General features: G+C 38.4%; 2 protein-coding genes across 2 annotated transcripts in view; one reads left to right on the forward strand and one right to left on the reverse strand.

Annotated features, from left to right (window-relative positions):
• Positions 1–340: 340 nt before the first annotated feature.
• On the forward strand, positions 341–2,236 carry uba52 (ubiquitin A-52 residue ribosomal protein fusion product 1). The gene is made up of 5 exons (XM_072389221.1): positions 341–376; positions 802–913; positions 1,389–1,475; positions 1,723–1,825; positions 2,082–2,236. The coding sequence occupies exons 2-5, from the start codon at positions 811–813 to the stop codon at positions 2,173–2,175; spliced, it is 387 nt and encodes a 128-aa protein (XP_072245322.1). The 5' UTR covers positions 341–376; positions 802–810; the 3' UTR covers positions 2,176–2,236.
• Positions 2,237–5,079: 2,843 nt separating this feature from the next.
• Positions 5,080–20,710, reverse strand: part of LOC140311415 (homer protein homolog 3-like) — a 49,622-nt gene continuing 33,991 nt past the window's right edge. The window contains 5 exon segments of the mRNA XM_072388786.1: positions 5,080–7,177; positions 8,845–8,925; positions 9,842–9,952; positions 15,920–16,076; positions 20,357–20,493. Coding sequence (XP_072244887.1) covers positions 6,992–7,177; positions 8,845–8,925; positions 9,842–9,952; positions 15,920–16,076; positions 20,357–20,493 — 672 coding nt within the window. The 3' untranslated portion in view covers positions 5,080–6,991.

A 20,710-nucleotide genomic window follows, 5' to 3' on the forward strand; every position in this document is an offset into this window, starting at 1 on the left:
CAAACCTCGAAGTGGAACTCAACTCTTTTTAGTCTCTTCTTTCTGTCTTCTTAATTTGACGATAATATGTTTAAATGAAGTTAGACATTTTACAAGAATGGCTCAATATACTAGATGGACTTGCTTTAAACTTTATTTATACTGTTTGACACGAGTCTGACCTAAATAAGCATATCTGAAAAAAAATAATCTTTTTGTACAATATGCTGTAGCTTTTGGGCTATTTGAAAAATAAAAGAAGCAAAGAAAAATTAACTTTTAAAAAGTACGCAAATCACTCGCAACATTTTATTTTCAAGTCCACGCTAAAGGAAATGACGTATCTCACCGTCAGCTTCTTCCGGTCTCTTTTCGTTGAGGCTCAGCTTTCGGCCGGGTGGGTACACGTTTCGTCCCGCATATATTTATGGAATTTAGGCAACAGCAAGCAGCTGGAAACTAATAAAACAGTACAGTATTTCTTGTACGAACATAAAACTCCATCATTCTGAGAGATAGGGTTTAGGTTCTGGGAAATAAATATCAATATTCGCCATTAAATTTCACGCTAACGGTAGGCATGTGGCTAGGCCGCACGAGTCGTCCGCTAAGCTAAAAGCTAATGTTAAGACCAGTGTTACCGAACCATTACACCAAATGTTAACATATACGTTACCGTATGCACATTATATATAAGTACTGTGATGAATGTATATATGTTAAAAAACTGAGCTGGAGTATTGTCTGTCATCGAATTGTCTGTGAGTAAGCTAACTAGCTACACGTCCACACTTGGGAGTTGACTTAATTTTCTTGTTACAGCCTGCAAACATGCAGATCTTCGTGAAGACGTTGACGGGGAAGACCATCACCCTTGAGGTTGAGCCCAGTGACACTATTGAAAATGTCAAGGCTAAGATTCAGGATAAGGAAGGTGAGACTACGCTTTTACAATTAAAGGAGTTCTGTTGACAGTTAATTGATATATTCTGCTTGGGCATTTCACTGATTAGTCGGGTCATTTTAATTCTGTAACCCTTTTAAAAACAACACGTTGACGAATGAGCTGTACAAAATACAAATGAAAAGATGAAACTTCAAGCGGTGATTAACAGTATATTTTTCATCCAAATAACTTGTTTAAATGAAGTGTGAATGTCCAATATTTAAAGCTGTTGATAATTCGGCAATCAAATTTAAGTAATGAACGAGTGGATTTCAGGCTCTTGATGGCATGTTTTATTTACAGTACTACCAGAAATGGTCTGACTTTAACATTAAGTTCATCATGTTTGACATCACTCACAAAAATGTTTGGAACAGTGGCTAAAGTAACTTAGTATCTTATTATCTGTTAATAGAGGTAGTTGTTAAAAGTGCACATAGGTTGATGAGTGTTTGGTTCGCAGGTATTCCTCCTGATCAGCAGCGTCTGATCTTCGCTGGAAAACAGCTGGAGGATGGACGCACACTGTCAGACTATAACATCCAGAAAGGTGAGTGCTCTTTTATACAAGATGTACTGAATGATTGAATCCTTCAGTAAACCACAGACAACCATACCATAAGATAATTATTGGCAGGAAAATACTCAAATATGGAAAAATGTGGATGTTTTAGGAGCATACATCTTAATGTTCCCGTGGGTTGTTTGCTCAAGTTCTGCATGATAGTAAATGTGGTTTTCAAAGTGTGCATGTTGATACTGAACTGAAGACTGACATTGTGTCTTTCCCCTTCCAGAGTCAACCCTCCATCTGGTTCTTCGTCTGCGTGGTGGCATCATTGAGCCTTCTCTCAGACAGCTGGCTCAGAAATACAACTGTGACAAGATGATTTGCCGCAAGTAAGTGCAGTCCTAAATACGACCATTTATCTGGCTGTGCCATCGTTGTTCTAATTTGTGGTCATATCTAAGTTTAGACTGTACAATACTCTGTCATATAGTGGTAACTAGATTTTGTTTCATTGTTGGGTTTTGGCAGAAGTGCCTGTTTCAATTGCACTTTTTTCCCCCCAGTATCTTTGATCATTTTTAAAACTTAAAAGGTGCCTCAGGAAAACTATTCTTCCATTTCAACACTGACCACTTTGTTTGCCAGGTGCTATGCCCGTCTGCACCCTCGTGCGGTCAACTGCCGCAAGAAGAAGTGCGGACACACCAACAACCTTCGTCCCAAGAAGAAGCTGAAGTAAACGTTTTTGGTTAAATTGGCAATGTATGCCATTTTGTGTTAAAATAAAGTTAAGAAAATTATACTGACTGTATGGTTTTCATTGTTCAGTTGCAGGAAAATGTGTTTTTTTTTTTATCTTTAAAGCAGCTTCTTTAAGTTGATCTCAGGTGAAATTCGACAGCTGATGTACTCCCACACCTGACCAGCATTTGGTTGAGTGTGATTGTTACTTCAGTTTGGGGCACCCGTCAGCTTGATCGAATAGCACTGCAGTACAAAACCTAATTTCACATGTCCTCACTGCATCAATGGCAAAAACTATGAAGCACATTTTAGAAATCAGGTGGTTTCTAAAGTCAAACTGCCCTTTTCTTGTAAACAAAAAAAAAAAACAAAGCTGTCAATTTTCCAGAATTTTGCAAATGGAAAGCCAGTGTACTATTAGTGTTCATCTTAATCGGTGGTGACTTGAGTCAAATATTAGCTGATATGTTGAATACCAACATTTTGGTACTTCCCCTTCAGTAAAGGGCCATTCAGGAAAAACGGTCAGTCCTCATGTAAAAATGGGGAATGACGCCACACCGTTGTTTCTCACTGTCGTCACACAAATAAGACAACAGTGACTTTGCATGACAGAGTTTTAATGTTACAGTTCATTACAAATATAAGGAATCAGTTAGTCATGTTCAATACAAGCACATGGCTCCCTTCAGATACTGTCATGTCAGACAAGCTTTCTTCTCCTTAAGCAATACTTGAATGAAACAACCTGAACTAATTGAAATTTGAGGTATTTAAAGTCGTACTTAAGGGTCAAATGTTTTTTGATTTTTTTAAAAAAAAAAAAAAAAAAAAAAAGGAATTTAGGTTTAACTGAAAACTCAAAAGGTGAAGATCAGCATATTTCACACTTTTTTTCCCCCAGTTCTTGTGACTTCAGCATGATGGTGGTGCTTCTTTGGTACTGCATTCTCTCACAGCCACCAACAGATTTTACTAAATCATTTTATGGTGAGAGAAAACACCTACAGTTTAGACTTCAGCTGATGATATAAAAATAAGGGATATAAAGTTTTTTTTCTTCCTCTTCAGGACAAGCTAATTTCAAATGTGGTTTGTAACGAGTAATTTAAGAATCACAATGAAATGCAGAATGACTTCTGAGAAAAATTCAATATATATCAGAAGCGGCTCTATAAATGATCTGAAATATTTGGTGGAATTACTCCTTTCACTTGTAGCTGCACAATATCACTGCAGAGTCAATCTGTTGTAAGGTTAAAACACTACTGACAAATCAGTTGATCATGAAGACAAGTCTAGTCTTAGTCCTGCGTCACCTTTGTGTATGTGCAGGAACAACTATCATAGTAATGTATTAGCACAGTGTTCTTGTGCAGTTGTCACTGGAAAAAGGCTGTTGTGAACTTGTGTCTGACATCAACCATGCGGGGCTTATGCAGCTCATCGCCTCTCTTTTCTTCATGCTGGTTAAATGGCAGCAATCTGTTAAAGGCATAATGAAAACTACCCACCCAACAGGCTTTGCAGAGGTTTCATAATCTACAAATTACTTGTCTTATCTGTAATCAGGCTTGAAATATGATTGCTGATTCAGTGACACTTGCACGAAGCAGCTGATTTCAGAACCAAACCAATGTGTTGAAACGTCTTTTTATAGTGTTAATGTGTTCCACAACCACATAATTCATCCTTACTATGCGGAGATCGTTAAGAGCTGCTGAGGTGATTCTTTTTGATTGCCTTTATTAAAATTTCAAAAGAAGCTAACCCTAAACTCTTAAGTCCTACATACACCATCAGCGGAACATGTTGTACAGCAATAAATGCAAGTTAAAGTAAACAATGGGTGCTACTCCATTATATTGCAATTTATTACACAAATTTCACATCATGACATGTTATGATGGTTCTGGCAGTCACTGCATCCTAAGCTGCAAAGATCTGCACCTTGTTTGTACCTAAATAACTGTCATATAAAGAAATCAATAACTCATCAGGGGCTGAGAAGCAAAGTTCAATAGATTTTGTGCATCTGAAGTTCACATCTAACGTTGACAGACAAGTCAGTTAAGTACCAATTTACTACAACTACTGCAGTTGTACTGCTCTCACTCGAGCAGTCTGAGATTGCGCGCACACACACACACACCCACACCCCCACACACACACATATACACCCAGCTTCACATTCCTTGGCAGGTAAGGGGTTTCTGCAGAGCTCATGCAGTGCTCTTGTAGTGATCTATACTCTGCGGCTCCACTGAGCTTCTCCCTAGGATTAGTATAACCATTATAGTGCTGAGCAACACAGAAAAAGTACATAAAATCAAGCTGGATATCCTTGTGAACACTGACAAAATGTAAACGAAATTCAATTTGGCACAGACGTTATCAAGTGCAATCACAGGCTCAACTCAACATCAGGGTGGGAAACGGCTTCTCAGACACATTGGGACTTTTTCCAATGTTCATCTACTTTACCAACAGGACGGTACGGAGGACACAAGCAGCTGGAACTGAAATTGTGTTCCTTTTTTTTGGCTGATAACTTGCAGACTTCCCATCCTGACAGTGAGCAACCCATCGATGAACATGAATAATAGAATAAGTGGTGAGAAAAAGCAGTCTTTATAAAAGAAGAACAGAAACAGTTTGATGCTGGCCATCCTCAGAAGTTGAAGCTCGAGCAGGTTGCTTGCACCTCTGAGATTGTCGATGCTCTGGCTGGTCTGAGCCCAGTCCCTGCTGATGGTGGTGAACTGGGGCTGATTTTTACTCAGGGTTTTTTCATGTGTCCATGCCCTGATCACACTCCTGCTGGGTGCATCTCCACAGTTCCAAAAGATCAGGTGTTATAGTATAAAAGCAGATGCTTTACTTGTATAGTTTGATTAAAAAAAATCTTAATAGCAATGATTGACATGAAAATGTAGATAAAGGGACATCCGATTCTAATAATATTTTAAAGAATGCTTTGACCTAAACTACACGGGAATAATAATTGTATTTCCCTGTTGTTTCTATGAACCACATCTAGAACACTTGCCTGATTGCCTCCTGCTTTCATAGAGCTGTGATTTTACAGTCTATGTCCAGGCATGCATCAGTGGTTGCGACTTGAAGCTCTGCAGAAAAACAGTCCACCTGTAGCTGTTTATTTTCGTCCTTTCCCTCTATAATGCAAGGCCGTTTTTTAATTACTTCATAGTTCAACTGCTACTCTGGCCTCTTAATTTAGAGGGAGAATATGCTAATACAAAAGGATTTCCTACTATGTGCAGAGCTAAAAATAAAACCAAGAAGCCAAAAGTCATTAAGTACCTGTTGGAACCTTCTACCTTTGCAACAAAGCAAGCCTCTTTTGAATGATAAACATCATCTTGGGACAATGTTTTGGAACATTCGTTTTAGGACATCGATATGACATCGATATGATAACTAAGCAGATGAAACTGAAAGCTTCTGCTCTTCATTAAACTTTGAAAATCACTAGAGACCTCATTTAAAAAACAGACTAACTATTCAATTTTGATCATAAGTATAAATCAAGCACAAAATTACAACTCTGTAGTTATTCATAAAACCTTCCTTTAAAGTGGAAATTATCTTATTTGTAAGCACGGAACATGGCTGTTCCTGATCAAACCCTAATTTAAGCTGGCATTATATGACAGGAAATCACAAGGAAGCTGCTCTGCATTTAAAAGTTGAAATAGTTAGAGATTTATAAACTATGGGTGCGTGAATTCCAAGTGCAGTTCTTGGTGTCTATTAAAGGAAGGTTTTTGTATGCTCAGCGTCTTTTTTGAAACCAACAAATATGAAAGACGTGGAAAAACACCAGAAATGATCACAAGACAAGTTCAACTATAAATCTAAGAACATGCTTTTTAAATGAGAATCTCAGTCACATATTTACACTTCTGTGCTACCTCACCAAAAACACAAAGTGGATGCTGTTCTTCCAGAGCAAATATTTCATCTTTCTGAGTGGTCAGTCAGTAGCCAGAGGCCTGAAATGTGATACTATGGAGCAGTGGCACGTAAGAACGCAAATGTCCGCATTCGTGAGACTTTCCACACAGTCCCTTCAAATCTCCTTAACATCAGCGGGTGAATAATTGTACAAACGTTTCAGCAAATATTCTGGAGCATTTGTTGTCACTGTGTGTGTGTGTGCTGGTGAGAGTTGGTCCTTTCTCCTGACCTGTGTGCTGCTTTCTGTTCGCTCCCTGCTACTGCAGATATGTACAGTACATGCAGTACCCACGTCAGCTCAATAAGGAACCTTATGTGCTATTCTCATAGTGTTGTAAAGAAAACAGCAATATCTGGTGTGTAATTTCTGCATCACTTGCTGCCTCCTGTGCACTTTAGACAACCACCCCCTGCACCCCATCCCTCAGATTTCCAGCCAACTGAGCCATTTCCATCAGAGAGCCTCCCGTTGAGATGTGATGTGAGAACAATCATGGAAAAAGACCAAATTGTCTGCACATTCTCCTGAACATCTCAGGTGTTAATGTGTGAAATCGGCGAGTGATGGAAGATTATGGAAATCATAATGAGTCCATGAGAAACAATAGAAGAGATTTATTCTGCACATAGCACCTTTAAGAGGTTTCTAACAGCTGTTTTTTTTTTTTACCTGCACTGGTCTTGAAAAACAAAAAAATTAAGGTAAACTCCAGTGTGATTTCCACCGTATTGCTCTGATCTTTGCTCAGCTGCTGCACCAGTTAAACACAAATCAAAGTTACACAGAGCAGCGTGTCGACTGTAGAGATGCACCCCGGCCCCAGCTGTGGTTACTTATCTACCAGTTTTGCCAGACTTTCTCTCAGGCCTTTCAGGTCACAGATTTTGATGTCCAGAACCTCGATAATTCGTCGAACTTCATCTTCCGTCTGCTCCTGTTCTTCCTGGTTGGAGGCCAGTGTCTTTTCAGCAGACTGAACGCGGCTCTCCAGCTCAGTGTTTCGTCTCTCCAGGTCCTGCAGACACATAAATGTTTGTTTCGGAAACTGTTTTTGTCGTGCATGTTCCTTGATATTTTCTGCATGTCTAGGCCTCCTTCTTAGTGGGAACACAAAATGTCTTGACCTATTTAAGTTTTTTTGTGGAGCACATCTTGCAAAGTAGACGTGCAAATCACTCACTGATCAAGATAGTATTTATAGTGTTTTCTGCAATGGTTTTGCATAAACATTAAACATTAAGTGCTAAAGTAGAACATTACTTTTCTTCCCTATACTTGGAAGCATGTGCTTCCTTATAAGTCGTTGTGGATAAACATGTCTGTTAAATGCATGAATGTAAATGTAATGTGCAAGAAAAAACTGCTTAAAGCCACTTTGGCAGATACAGCCGACTTATGGAGTCCTGCAGGTTTGGCCAAGAAACAGATTAACTTTACTTGAAATTATTCAAATTCTTTTTTTCTCATTGTGGCGGCTTATTTTGGCAGAATATGCTGCAGTTTGACGTATCTGGCTTTCAGTCTCACATTACAAAACACAATTTTACAAAGAATGGATTGTGGAATGAACACAAGGACTGCAGAGGTCAAAAATGATTGGACATAATTCATGACTGACCTCACTGGTAAGAATGATGGAGGATCTAATAAAGGCTATGCAATATGCATCAGATACAATCTCCCACATTAATAAGGAAATTTAGAATGATCTGTTTTCTCCTTGAAGCCCTCAGTTCATCTGTTTGGATTCAAGTTGTTCTGAGCTCTAATTTACAGAGGCTCTTATTATTTTTTACTGACTTTCAGAACAACAAAAAACAGAACATAAATTGTTTTTAAAATAAATTCCTGCAGATTGAAGAGATGGGAAAAGGCTTACAGCTGTAAAAAAGAAGGAAAAAGAAACACACAGAGATTGAATTTCTACCATTGAGTACTATTGTAATACATAGAGGTACTTTTCTGTAAAATATATTGATATATAATGGGTTGGAGGGGGGTTGCTTCGCTTTGATTAGTGAAAAGCCTCAATAGTATTACAAGTGGCAGCACAGAGCCCAGCCAATTAGACTGCAGCACTTATCTCATGATCAATATCACGACTGATTGTCTCTACAATCGCAAACATCAAGCATTAATACATTTCGTCCCTGCCTCACTCGCGTAATTCGTCATGCGATATGATTGACCGGTGCCTGCAGTTCCGCCTGAAAAGTGAATCTTTTCCAGACTTTCCATTGCAAGTAACAGATCGAAAATTTAGTCAGGTGATGTAAAACATCATCCCACTCAAATGAGGAGTATGACAGCTGAATCCTCAAATGTGTGGCTTAAGCCAGAGGCAGCACAGCAAACATGGTGCCCACAGTGGGACAGCGCTGTGATGTCTGTTTGGTCAGTATGAACAAACACAGGTTAACAACAGCAGACAGAGATGGAGTCTTTTTACTCAAGATTTTGGCATATGACCATTTATATTTTGTTTTCAATATAAGATCAAAATTCAAGAAATATCAAATGCTTGACAGATCCACTTTGAAAATTACTCAAACTATACAGATGATCAAACCAAAATACTAAAAACAACTGAGTGTAAAGGTAACAAATGCTTTACCAGTGCATGTGAATGAGGTACAATTAGATGGGTGAGAGCACCACAGTACTGCAGAGAAGTCAGCTTACCTGAAGTCTTTCAATGGCCTCCTCTTTCTCCTTCTCCAGCTCACCAACATCTGTTTTCTTGCTCTGTAGGCTTTGAATTTCCTGAAAACACAATCATTTCAAACTGTTACAACACTGCCTCCCTGATTCCTCCATCCCTGTTAGGACGTGAACCATTCATCTGTCGACTGCACCAAAATGCCAAGATTTGGTTTCTAAAAGGAGGAGAGAGATTTATCATCAGGAATGGGTGATGGACATCTTAATGTTTCAGGGGAGGAGGGAGTTCCACCTCCATGGAAAAGTACCACCAAGTCCTTGCATGACTCATGTCAGCTTAAATTATAGAATAGATGTTATTAAGGCTGGACAGCAGCAATATGCTTTTAAGGAATATTTCACTTTAAACAAAATACAATTTTGTTGAGTTTTAAGCATTGAGATGAAAGCTCGGAACAACTGGCAATCTTACTGAAATATCAAACATACCCTTTGTATATTAAGCATTTTTTAAAGCTCTTTTCAGCCTGATTAAAACACTAAATACAGCACCGACAACAAGAGCAGCAAAAAGATTAATCCAAATCTTAGTGGATACAGAAGCAGTAAAATAGTTTGTTCTTTTTCTGGTTTTGTCCACTTGAATTTCTAAGCCTGTTTTAAAAAAGTTATTACCTTTTGGAAAAGACAAAAACAAGAGTACTGAACCGGAAACATTTCATCAGAAATCTTAAGAATGATTTACATAGAAATTACTCAGGTTGACACTTCCAGCCCTTCATCTTCTAGATCTAGCCTAATACATCCATAAATGACAGACTGACTGAATGTTTCTTGGATTTTTCTTGTTGTAACTGAATATCAGATAGAGATTAAGGCTCACACATCCAACTGACTAATACTAATATACACATTATGTATGCTGTTGTATTCTGGACTAGCTTTCTACTCCCATTTTAATAAGATGACAAATAGATTTGTACAGCATTGAGTGGAGGGGTAGAACTGGGTGTCTTGCCTGATCTTTGGCGCTCAGCAAGGCCTCCAGCTCCTCCAGTGACTGACTCAGCTCCTCTTTACCAGGCTGACCAGCAGCAGGATGTCCCAGCTGGGCCTCCAGCTCTGAAACCTGGAACACAAAGCCACAATGAATAATACTTAAAAACTACATAGTAAGTTAACTAAATTAAGGAAAACAACTGAATTTGGTGTTTAAATGGTGAGGGACTTTTAAATGTTGATACTGAAATAGGCAGCAGCACACCTCACTTCAGATTCAGGATCTCTAAAGATCGACTAGACTATTTTGAGAGACATCTGTATATAATATATAATATAAAAGTACTGTATGTAAGAAAGAGATGCTTGTACTTATAAGTACTAGCCATCTTGTACTAGTATAGAAGAAAACCACAGAGAATCTAAAATCTTGCATTTGTGTGTTTTTGGAGCACATACAGAGCTTAGCATCGCAGATTCGTCATAATTTCATGCTCCTTTTACTTTCCCCCACAAATGGCATCTATTATATAACACAGACTGTTAAAATATTTGTAAAAATAACACAATAAATGTGACTCAGGCAAGTCTAAAACTTGTTGGTGTCTAAATATCTTATTTTTCAGGTCACTTTATGTGATTCAGGATTTGCAGAGACATTTGCAGACCTTAATCACTGATGACATGATTATGATGAGCCGAGGCACAACTGCAGAAATGTACACTGCATGTTCCAACAATGGAGCACCTTTGGATGGGTAAAGCTAGAGGGAGGCAGCCTCAAATAGACTTATTACTGATGTCATGTTTGTTGCCAAGCAGATAGCTGCCTACATGTATATTTGCATACAGACTGGGGAAGTAACATCTGATCACAAGTGGTAACCTCATAACTTGATATGTAGATGGAGACGAATTTTAACACCGAGTGTATACTGATGCACTTCGCCTAATTTGTGATTTGCATATATAAAACTCGGTTTGCAACACAAAGTAAATGTAAATGAAAATGCTACAGTAAAGCTTTCCATTTAGTGTCAAAGTGCAATTTAAACCAAAAGTGAAGATGAAAGCTTAGACTATAGAGTACATGATTGTGTTCGGAAATGATCATGAGGGAGACACAGATGTACAGAGGGAGCAATTGTTGGCCATTTTCTTAAACAGACTCAGGAAGCCTAAAGTAGCACATGAACCAATTTCGTCTAAAAAAATCTGAACATTGTCAATAGAAACCTCTCATTCTCTCTTAAACGCCTCATTAACAAGGTCTCCCACAGTCATTATAAATGACTGTGATAAATGGCTTCAGTTATTCTGAGCAACTCACTATTAATTAAGAGTATACTATTAAAACTAATGATAAAAAAAAACAAAATCAGAGAAAAATAATTATCACACTAATCCGATTAAATTGTTTTATCCTAAATTCTGTCATCTTTTTTTCCTGTTTCTATCCGATATGGTCTGAAGAAGGCACGATGTGCATACGTTATCACCACACGTTCTTCCTTTGGATTTTGCGAATATGCATAATTTATTTAATTGGTACCATATCTTGAGAAATTGATGGTTTTTGTGTTATCGTGTCGATGGATGAAAATGAGAAACAACAACTTGCCTGACAGGTAGAAAATAAGAAGCAAATAGAGATTCCTTTTAATAAAGAGAAAAATGCTGAAGTGCCAGTTTAGTGGTTATCCAGTGTGGGCTTGAAGAGCTTTTATAAATCTTACATATGGTGTAATTTAATCAACAAATAACCATTCACCTTAAGTGTATTCTGAAAAATTCTAATCAAAAGGGTTTTACATTATGTAAATTCAATAATACATTCACATACAAAAGCACACATTTGATGATTACTACTCAGGGAAATAAAGAAAACCAAGAAAGGGTGATCCATCTTGTTACCATCCATTTACACCCACACAGAGTTAATAAAGTGATTTTCACAACTGATAAAGGTCCATTTAGTCAGATCTGTGAGTATCTTTCAGAGACATCCATCTGGCATCACTCTGCTGTGCAATCTGCAAATGAATCTTTGAAATCAATGACATCTTCTTTATTCATTCCCCATCTCATCTTGTCTCTCCTGATGGTGCTCTCCACCACACAAACAAACACATCCACCAGCTGTAATTCTTCTGAGGGAAAAGAGTTTTACTGCCATAGGGCACAGAGTTGATGCCTCTCGCCTTGGAGACGTTTGTAATTGAAGGATTTGACCTGTGAAAAAGCATTTTGAGGGAAACTATTTTATCCCAATCTGACCCACTTCGCTGACTTTAACATATTAATGGGAAAGCTGCAGATTGTGAGTGACAGTTTGACAAAACAAGGACAAACTGTTCAGCATCTGAGGTCTGAATGTAAAGTTTGTGGAGCATCTATTCAGCAATATTTCAATGTTCTGTGGCTCTACAATCAGACCAAAGCACTAACTCACTGACAGGGCTGGGGTTCAATTCCCTCTGGGCTTTGCTTGCCTCAAATTAAAGCAGTGTACACTGTTTTTCACACGCTGGACCAGCTGAAGATGTTTAATTAATATGATCAGCAAGTGTGTTTACACAGTTTGAAGCTGCAGTATTTGAAAAGAAGGCACTTTACTTTAGAACCGGTAAGGCTCACTGCATCACATAGTTTGTTTTGTAAGCCTGACGTTGGCTTCACAGACCTTTGATGTGCACGGTTTTTCTCAAGTTTTCATGACACTGGTGCACAGCAAGTGTGGACTGTTGGGGGTGTATATGTGAAACCTGACATGAAACGTTGTCACTTAAAAAGAACTGAACAATTTAAAATTCCTCTAATGCCAGAGGAAAAGACCAGCAGTGAGGTTTGAGAGGATTTGATTTACTGTAAGAATAATTACTTGATGAATCCAACAGATTATCTACAGTTTTGGGAAAATTTAGTATTTCCTGTCATTTTAACTAAATAGGTTATCAATGCAACAACCCTTGTTGTCATTGTACTGACATGGTGATAGATGCTAGCCTGTTAAAGAAATCTATGATGAGAAAAAAATAAAACAGGAATGAAGGGGAATTCAAACTTATCCTCGACCTTTTACTTTTGATTTATTACAATGTTGTTGTAGGAGGAATCATTACAGGCTTTTTCTCACATTTCTGTTTCCCCGAGTGACCGCATCAGCTGAGTGTCTGAAATGTAAATGTGTGAACGAGGGCAGAGAGGCTGCTCTGCTCACATGGCCAACAATTTCTTTTCTCTCCTTTCAAGTTGCCCTCTGTATTTTCACAGACATTTTCAAAGTGACAGTTTAGAGATTTCACACCATGCTCTGCTGCATGGCAGCCAAACCGAGCTTCAGAAAACCACAGCAAGTTGAAAGATGGATTGTCCACACAGTCTCAGATGCCTCAGCCCCTTCATATTATCCCCTCTGTGTGTGTACGTGCTCGTAACAGCCACTGCCACCAGTCATGGGCTCCATCTCTCTGAAGGAGATTCATCTCTCCTGGGAGCACTGTGATATATTTCTAATTTAATGTCCCAAGTAACATTCTAATCATAACAGCCTAATAAGAGACTGAAAACGAGTAGCGTCAATACAGACCCATTGTGCAAGCATGGTGCAAAAAAAAAAAACACTTTTCAAATCTTGTATATATATGTTATAATAAATGTGTTAACACACTTCTACACTTCCATTTCATAAGATAATGTTGCACTTGTGTGCACCAGATTTGTGGGGATAGGTGACAAACAAATGAATGCCATAAAACAATATAATTTTGTATACAAATCATTTCTTTTTCTGTTCATACTGTATCTTTCTATTATATCTTGATGTACTGTACTAGTTACAGTAGGTACTGTTGTAGATAAATAAGTAGAGCTGCTCTACAGTGACATTAGAATATTTCTCAAATTTTAATTCATAGTGAATTCTCTATTAGACTAACAGGTTTCTTCTGGCTTGGCATGATATAAAAAAAGATGGTAAGACACTGTGCTAGAAATCTTAATAACACATTCAAACAAACTTGATTTACTAAATTATAGAAATAGTTCAAACTCATCATTAAGTATAAATGATATACTTAAATATGTAACATTCAAATGCACTATGCCACCCACTCTATGGTGTAAGTTCTCAACAAACCTGAACAGAGGTCAGAGTCAACCCAGAAACCCAGAAAATAAACCCAGAGCCTTTCTGTGGTGGATGACCACAAACATGGCAGAAGCCGAGTGTGTGACAAGGGAGAAATAGCCAGCCAGCCTCTCTCCTTCTGCTCCTCCGGTGATTTATCTTCTTCCTCTAACTGGGACGGGGGGGTGGGGGGGGGGGGTATAGTGTGTAGCAGTATAGTGTGTCCTGTCCCCCCCCCCCCAAAAAAAAAGAAAACACTCCTGTTCCCCTCGATATCCCATCACCACCCTGGAGGCCTGCTCTACTTCCAGCCACCTGGTTGACTTTGCTGCAGCTCTGTGTGTACGTGTGGGGCTCTGTGAGTCTGTGAGTCTGTGTGTGTTTGGGGGGTAACCTTGAACACCTGAACTTACAGAGATGGATAAAATTGATTAAACCACATCCTGAGCTAAAAATAAAGAGCCAGTATTCTGTCTGTTTCACTGCAGATTGGATGGCAGCATCACTTAATTCTGTCCGATTAAAGAAGCTTTGTTAAGCTTGACCAGGGGCACAATTTCCTCTCTGTAAATTGAAGATGAAATGCCTGCATTCTGGCCCAACAATTATCACGGGAGCCTGTCAACCAAAATATTCCAGGGAGGGAGGCTGGATGAAAAATGAATCTGCAGTTTGAAGCAGTCCGTCGAGGGATTTTAGTGCCACAGTTGCATAGTGTGTGTGTATTAGAAAAGCGAGAAATCTGCATTGCATCTTTCATTTAATGTCTAAGTGGTTATATAGGACAGGACTAACAAAATGTTGAATTTCATTTAAGTAAAAAGTTTTTCCTTTTCTTTCTTGTTCTAATAACCTTGTGCACTATTAAAAATCATGAGGGAAATTGAAGCTCATTTTTGACTATAGATTGCTTTAGATTTACAATGTCAAAACTACTGTACAGATAATAGAGGTACCCTAAATAAAAGACAGAAGTGACAAAATAGTTTTAAGAGTGACATGTTTTTAAGGGACTCGTTGGTAAAGAAATTCCTCTGGGTGCGAGCAGACAAAAGTACAGCACCAAATGTTTCAAGGAAAACACTGCAGTATGCAACACAGTGGCATAAAACAGTGAGTCCAGTCAGGTTTATGAATGACTATTACTGCATTATCCTTTTTTGTGAATGCTGTCATCTTCAAAGTTTATGCAAGGTCACTGACTTCTGGTGCCAACGTTTGCAATAGATGTGTGCAAAGCCTAAACGGTATACAGCATCATGTGGAGATTATCAGGAGGGAGACACGGACGTGACTATAAGATAGTCTCATAAATGTTACACACAACTGTGTTGAACAGCTGCAGTTATCTATAGCACCCACAACTGAATATATAGTGTATCAACAAGTACATTAATTTATATAAGGATATTATAATAGTTTGTTTTAAGATAAATTCTCTTTTTTTTTTGCTAGTTTCCAGTTCATCATATTAGGCTTTAGTTGCTCTAAAAATGTGTATATGTATCGTCTGAAGAAAGCATTAACTCTCACTGTTCAATATTTCTTCATAAATACCAGCTTGAGTGTTGAAAAGGAAATAAGCATTTATTTTATGTGTATGCATTGTCCATTCATCTGGCCCCCTACGTTTAAGCTGTATCACTGTATTCTGCTCTGTCTGTGGAAGTCAAATGAAGGCATGATTATGCTAAACCCTCTAACAGAAATCACTTGGAGTATATAATATTGATTATCTCACCACCTTCTGGTCTTAACAAACACACATCTGGACCTCTAAAAGACAAAATACTGTTTTTCTTATTCACTTGAAGATAATTTCAATAGTACTGTGGAGAAGTTTCGAGAATGTTGTTACATTCTTATATACAAAGCAATTAGAAATCAATCCAAACTTAACCCAGAAGCAGCCCCAAACACACAGTCAGAGTAATGTAAGGTGCTTGTGCACCTTTTGGTTTCTCTCACCTGGTCTCTGAGGCGATCTGTCTCTTCCTGGTATTCAGCCAGTTGTTTCTTCCACTGCTCCACACTGCTGTTGGCTTCCTGCAGTGCTTCCACCAACTTGGCATTGCTGTCCTGCAGAGTGAACAGTTCAGCCTCCAAGTTTATGTCACACATGGACCTGAGGGGAAGTTGCAGGAAAACACCAATATGACATTATAAATTATGTTTAAAGTATACTTTCAGCGTCAGTTTGGTTTCCACCTGCTCCAAAGAAAATTATCACTGTGATGTGATTGCAAATCCATGAGTTCACATAAATATCAGGGCACTTACTAATAAAAACAGTCAGTATAGTTGTTTTCATGTTGATTCTTCAAAACTATCCAATCTACAAAGTGCACCAAAGCAGAGCAGTATTTACCTTTAACTGTGGAAAATTACACCACTGGGCCACATAGAAAAAACACCAAAAACAAATAATGTGTTCTCCGTTATTAAGGTGGGAACTATCCAGCAAAGGTCAGGATTCAGAGGGGATATTTAATAAACCAGAGAGCTTTTAGCTAAGAAGATGGAGCTCAGGAAGCAGTGTTTGCCATGACTACAGCACGGCAACCATAAAACCACTCACCATAGCAACAGGAGACAAAAGCCTGCCTGCACAGGCTTTATAAAAATCATAAAATAAAACTGTTGGCATAATAGGCTATAAAACATCTGAGGGGTGCTTTTCTGCTTCCTGATCTAATATGGAAGGTTGAGTGATCAATAATGGCCACCATGATGATGAAAATTATGTGCTGACAAATTCAGCAGCACTCACACCTCAATGGTCTCCGGTTATAGAGACACAAACAGAGATTAACAACAGCACACGTGGGAAAACCTTGGGCTTTGAGGTTATAAAGATATTGTTTGGCCCACTGTGTACGCCAAACAAAATCCCAAACAAATGTGAATATAAGACTGCAGAACTGGGGAGTGTTCTCCTGTAGCACAGTATGCAGGCAGGCTAGATGCTTTCAGTTTGACTCACTGCTGCAGTTCTGGTTAATAATCAGTTTAATTTCTTATGAAGTAAAGATGAAATCTTCACTTCAGCCAAGCCAGACTATAATTCCTGATAACAAACACAAAGCAGAAATGTTCATGAGGCTTAGTCTCTTCTTTGTCCCTGGTTTAACTCTATCTCCAAATATTCTACATTTGTGCTCATACTTGCAACAGTAATTATTTCAATCTAATATTAATACTCACCATACTGTCATTTTACAAACAATATTTCTGTCTATGCTGCACATCTGTTGCATGTTAGTCTATGCTGGATGCTGAGTCCTGTGTCTGTTTATTTCCAAGTCTTGCAGGCTGCTCTACGCTGCACAGATTTTATGGTCCCTCAGGGCAATCTGTGATTTTGGGTCATGAATAAAAGTAATTTGATCTGACCCAGTTATCTTTTGATTGGCTAAACACACCTCATCCAGTTAAGTCAGGTGAATTAACAGCAAAGGAAGAGGGAAAATAAGCAGTGCTGGAGCAGATTCTGTGTCAATTTGTGCTTTAGGTTGGCTTTAATGGTTAACTTGAACAGCATGGGATTTTGGGGTTGGAGCACAAAATAAAAATCAAACAAGACAGAAGAAACAAAAAACAAAGCAGTCCAATCTATTTCATGTGTGATTCATAACAATATCCAGTGGAATATCCAATTGAAAACCCACAGCCATGTGAAAAAGAAACTTTCAGTTTTATAAATCAGGACATAATAAACTAAAAAAAAATTATCTGGTCATTATCAGGTCTTAAAATTAGCTAAACACAACCTCAGAAGAACAGCACATGGGATATTACACTGTATCATTATCGATGTAACAAATGTGTATTGTGTACGAAGTGTATGAAAAGTGTACGAAAAGTTAAGTACATCCCATGATGTAACAGCTTGCGGAACAACTTTTAGTAGCAACAACTTGAAAAAAGTCGTTCTCCATTCATCATTCTCAAATGTTGACTTTTATTTCCAGCTTTGCTTGAAGTTTGCAGGCTCTTTTTTTTTATTCACAGCTCTCTTAAGGTCCCAACAAAGCATTTTAATCAGGTTGAGGTCTGGACTTTGACTGGACCATTGCAACACTTTGATTCTTTTCTTTTTCAGTCACTCTGTTGCAGATTTCCTGCTGTGTTTGGGATCATTGTCCTGTTTCATGACCTGGTTTCAGCCAAGCTTTAGCTGTCAGAGAGATGGTTTGATCATCCGCTCTCCACCACCATGCTTGATAGTTGGTGTGGGATGTTTGTGTTTAAATGCTGTGTTTGTTTTTTTTTTCAAACCTGTCGCTGTGCATTATGACCAAGCATCTCCACTTTGATCTCTGTTCTCCACTGTTCTAAGACATTGTTCTATACTTGTTCAGTCTTTTTTCTAATTGTAGTGTGATAAACTTTAACATTTAACATGCTAACTCAGGCCTGCAGAGTCAGAGGTGTAGCACTTAGGGTTTCTGAGTTTCTCTGAGTATTGCACAGTCTGACCTGAGGTAAACAAGCAGGTACATCCACTCCTGGGAAGACTGGCAGCTATCTCGACTGTTTGCAACTTGTGAATAATCTTTCCCTGCGTAGAATGATGAACTGGACTGATGAATGATTGGAAATTGCCTTATAATCCCTCTCAGATTGATGGGTAGCAACAGTTTCTTTTCTAGGATTACTGCTGATGTCTTTCCTCCTTGGCATTGTGTTAACATATACCTAAGTGCCCCAGACCAGAACATGGTGTAGCATGTAATGTGTAATTAACTTTAAGTTGTATGTATTTTGAGACCTGCTAAGGTTTAATTTTGATCTGATCCTTAAGGCAATACTTCTTTTCCAGTGATGGAATACCAATTCCTGAACTGAACGGTTTTTACAGCTTTCCTGTAAAATATGTCAACAGAAGATCTAACGAGCATGCTTTTCTTCAAGAACATCATGCAACATTTGCAAGTCAACGCTGTGCAGTGCCACATCCGTACGCAAATCTCTGGTTAAGAAGAGCATCCTAATACTATTCCACTGTCAATGCAAGCCCAGTAGGAGGTGCAGAGAGGCATGTCAACAGAAATATTAGATGGAAAGACACGCATTTTTGCAATATATAGCATGTTTCACTTTTTCATGTTGGCTCGCTTGTAATGTGCATCATTTCTTAAGAAAATTTAAAAGAAGCTGCTCTAGCTTGTAAAATAAACCCTTCAGTTGCCTTGCAGGCACCAGTTCAACGTCACAGATGGATGACAGTAGGCGTTGTTTGCAGACTAAATCCAGCATACATTCAATACAAAATCTGCATCGTGTGCCAAAGAGGTCATTTTTCTGTTGAGTTTATGTGAGGAAAATCTTGAAAAAGTGAGTGTATTGTGGGTCAATTGTTCTTTTTCCAATCGAACATTTTTCTGTGTGCTCTTCATTAATCTCTGAAAATCTGAACGAAACAGTTCTAAAAGACATCACAGAGGTGCAAATGAAATTAAGAGGGGAGCACTGTGAAGTCTCGCCCAAATTCAAATGCTTTAAAGTTTAATGGCTAAAAATCAGAGAAGCTGAGAACAAAAGCTAGCAGCTAAAGTCAGTTTTCTTCAATGTGAAGAGCTCAACTAAGTGCTACAAGCTTTTATATATCCGCTTATGTAACCAAGCTGGGAGGTGAAGACATTTGCAGTAACCTTCAAAACTCTGAAAGAGAACATTTCCTTTCATGTCAGTACTCCCACAGACACATCTGCTGCTCTAGCTGTCTACCATGTCTCTTGGACAGCAGTTTGTCAAACCTTTGTTTTGTTTTGTTTTGTTTATATTTCTACAAGCTTTACATTGATCAAAAGACTTGAGCACACATTTTCACTTCATTCTGTTCCTGTCAGGTCTTTGTTCAAATAAATATTCAAAGTAAAATGTAAATTAAGTCCAATAAATGTAGTCATTAAAAATTCACAGTAACTTGTCGTCATGCATAACAAATCAGACTCTGCTTTTGATCAAACACTCTGCTAAGAATAAACATTGAAAATAACAGCACTCTGGAGGAAACACAATTTTCCTATATGATGTAATCAAGTAACTGATCCAAAACACTGCTGTCTGCACGTGTGTGTGCTAAAAGCAAATGAAATCACTTTAATGGTACACACATGTCTGTCTTGCCCATGAATGTCAGGTAGAAGGGGGATTTATCCTAGTTTGGTTGAATTAAAAGCTCAAAAAAAGCCTGGGACAGGTGGTTGATCTGCGATCAAATATGATTTCACTCACGGCAAAATCAGCATACCAAATACCAAATATACCGGTATTTGTATTTTACAAACAAATTAACTTGGAGCACTTTGATTACTAAACTGATTTGTAGAAAAAATATGAATTTATTGCTTCAGCTCTCTTTTAAACATGCTTCCAAAGCAGACAAAAATTTGTCATTACCCTTCTGACAGCATCTTCTTGACTCTCTCCTTTTCGGCCGTCAGTTCCACTTCAGCACTCTTACTGCGAAACAGCTTTTCCTCCCCGGGCCCGTTGACCGTCAGCAGCGGCGGAGAATGACGTTCCTCTGACAGCTCCTGCAGCACAACAGGAGATAAGAACACAAATGGATTGTAGAGAAGAAATCAGAGGCAGACCTGTAACATGTCATCAGTACAAGTGCTTCTCAGAAAACTTAGAAAAAGTGAAGGCAATTGAAAATACACAAACATCTGTTTTGTTGGTACTGGTATTTCTCCATGTGGGAAAATCTTGATCAAGAAATGGGTGTTTTCTGGAGGTGTTTGGGATTAC

The sequence above is a fragment of the Leuresthes tenuis genome, unplaced genomic scaffold, assembly GCF_036924035.1.
Source record: "Leuresthes tenuis unplaced genomic scaffold, fLeuTen1.0.hap1 SCAF_7, whole genome shotgun sequence".
Classification (NCBI taxonomy): Eukaryota; Metazoa; Chordata; class Actinopteri; order Atheriniformes; family Atherinopsidae; genus Leuresthes; species Leuresthes tenuis.

Coding starts and splice junctions, on each gene's coding strand:
- uba52 (XM_072389221.1), top strand. CDS start 811: ATGCAGATCTTCGTGAAGACGTTGACGGGGAAGACCATCACCCTTGAG. Junction 1,476..1,722: donor AGACTATAACATCCAGAAAG/GTGAGTGCTCTT, acceptor TTCCCCTTCCAG/AGTCAACCCTCCATCTGGTT. Junction 1,826..2,081: donor GACAAGATGATTTGCCGCAA/GTAAGTGCAGTC, acceptor TTTGTTTGCCAG/GTGCTATGCCCGTCTGCACC.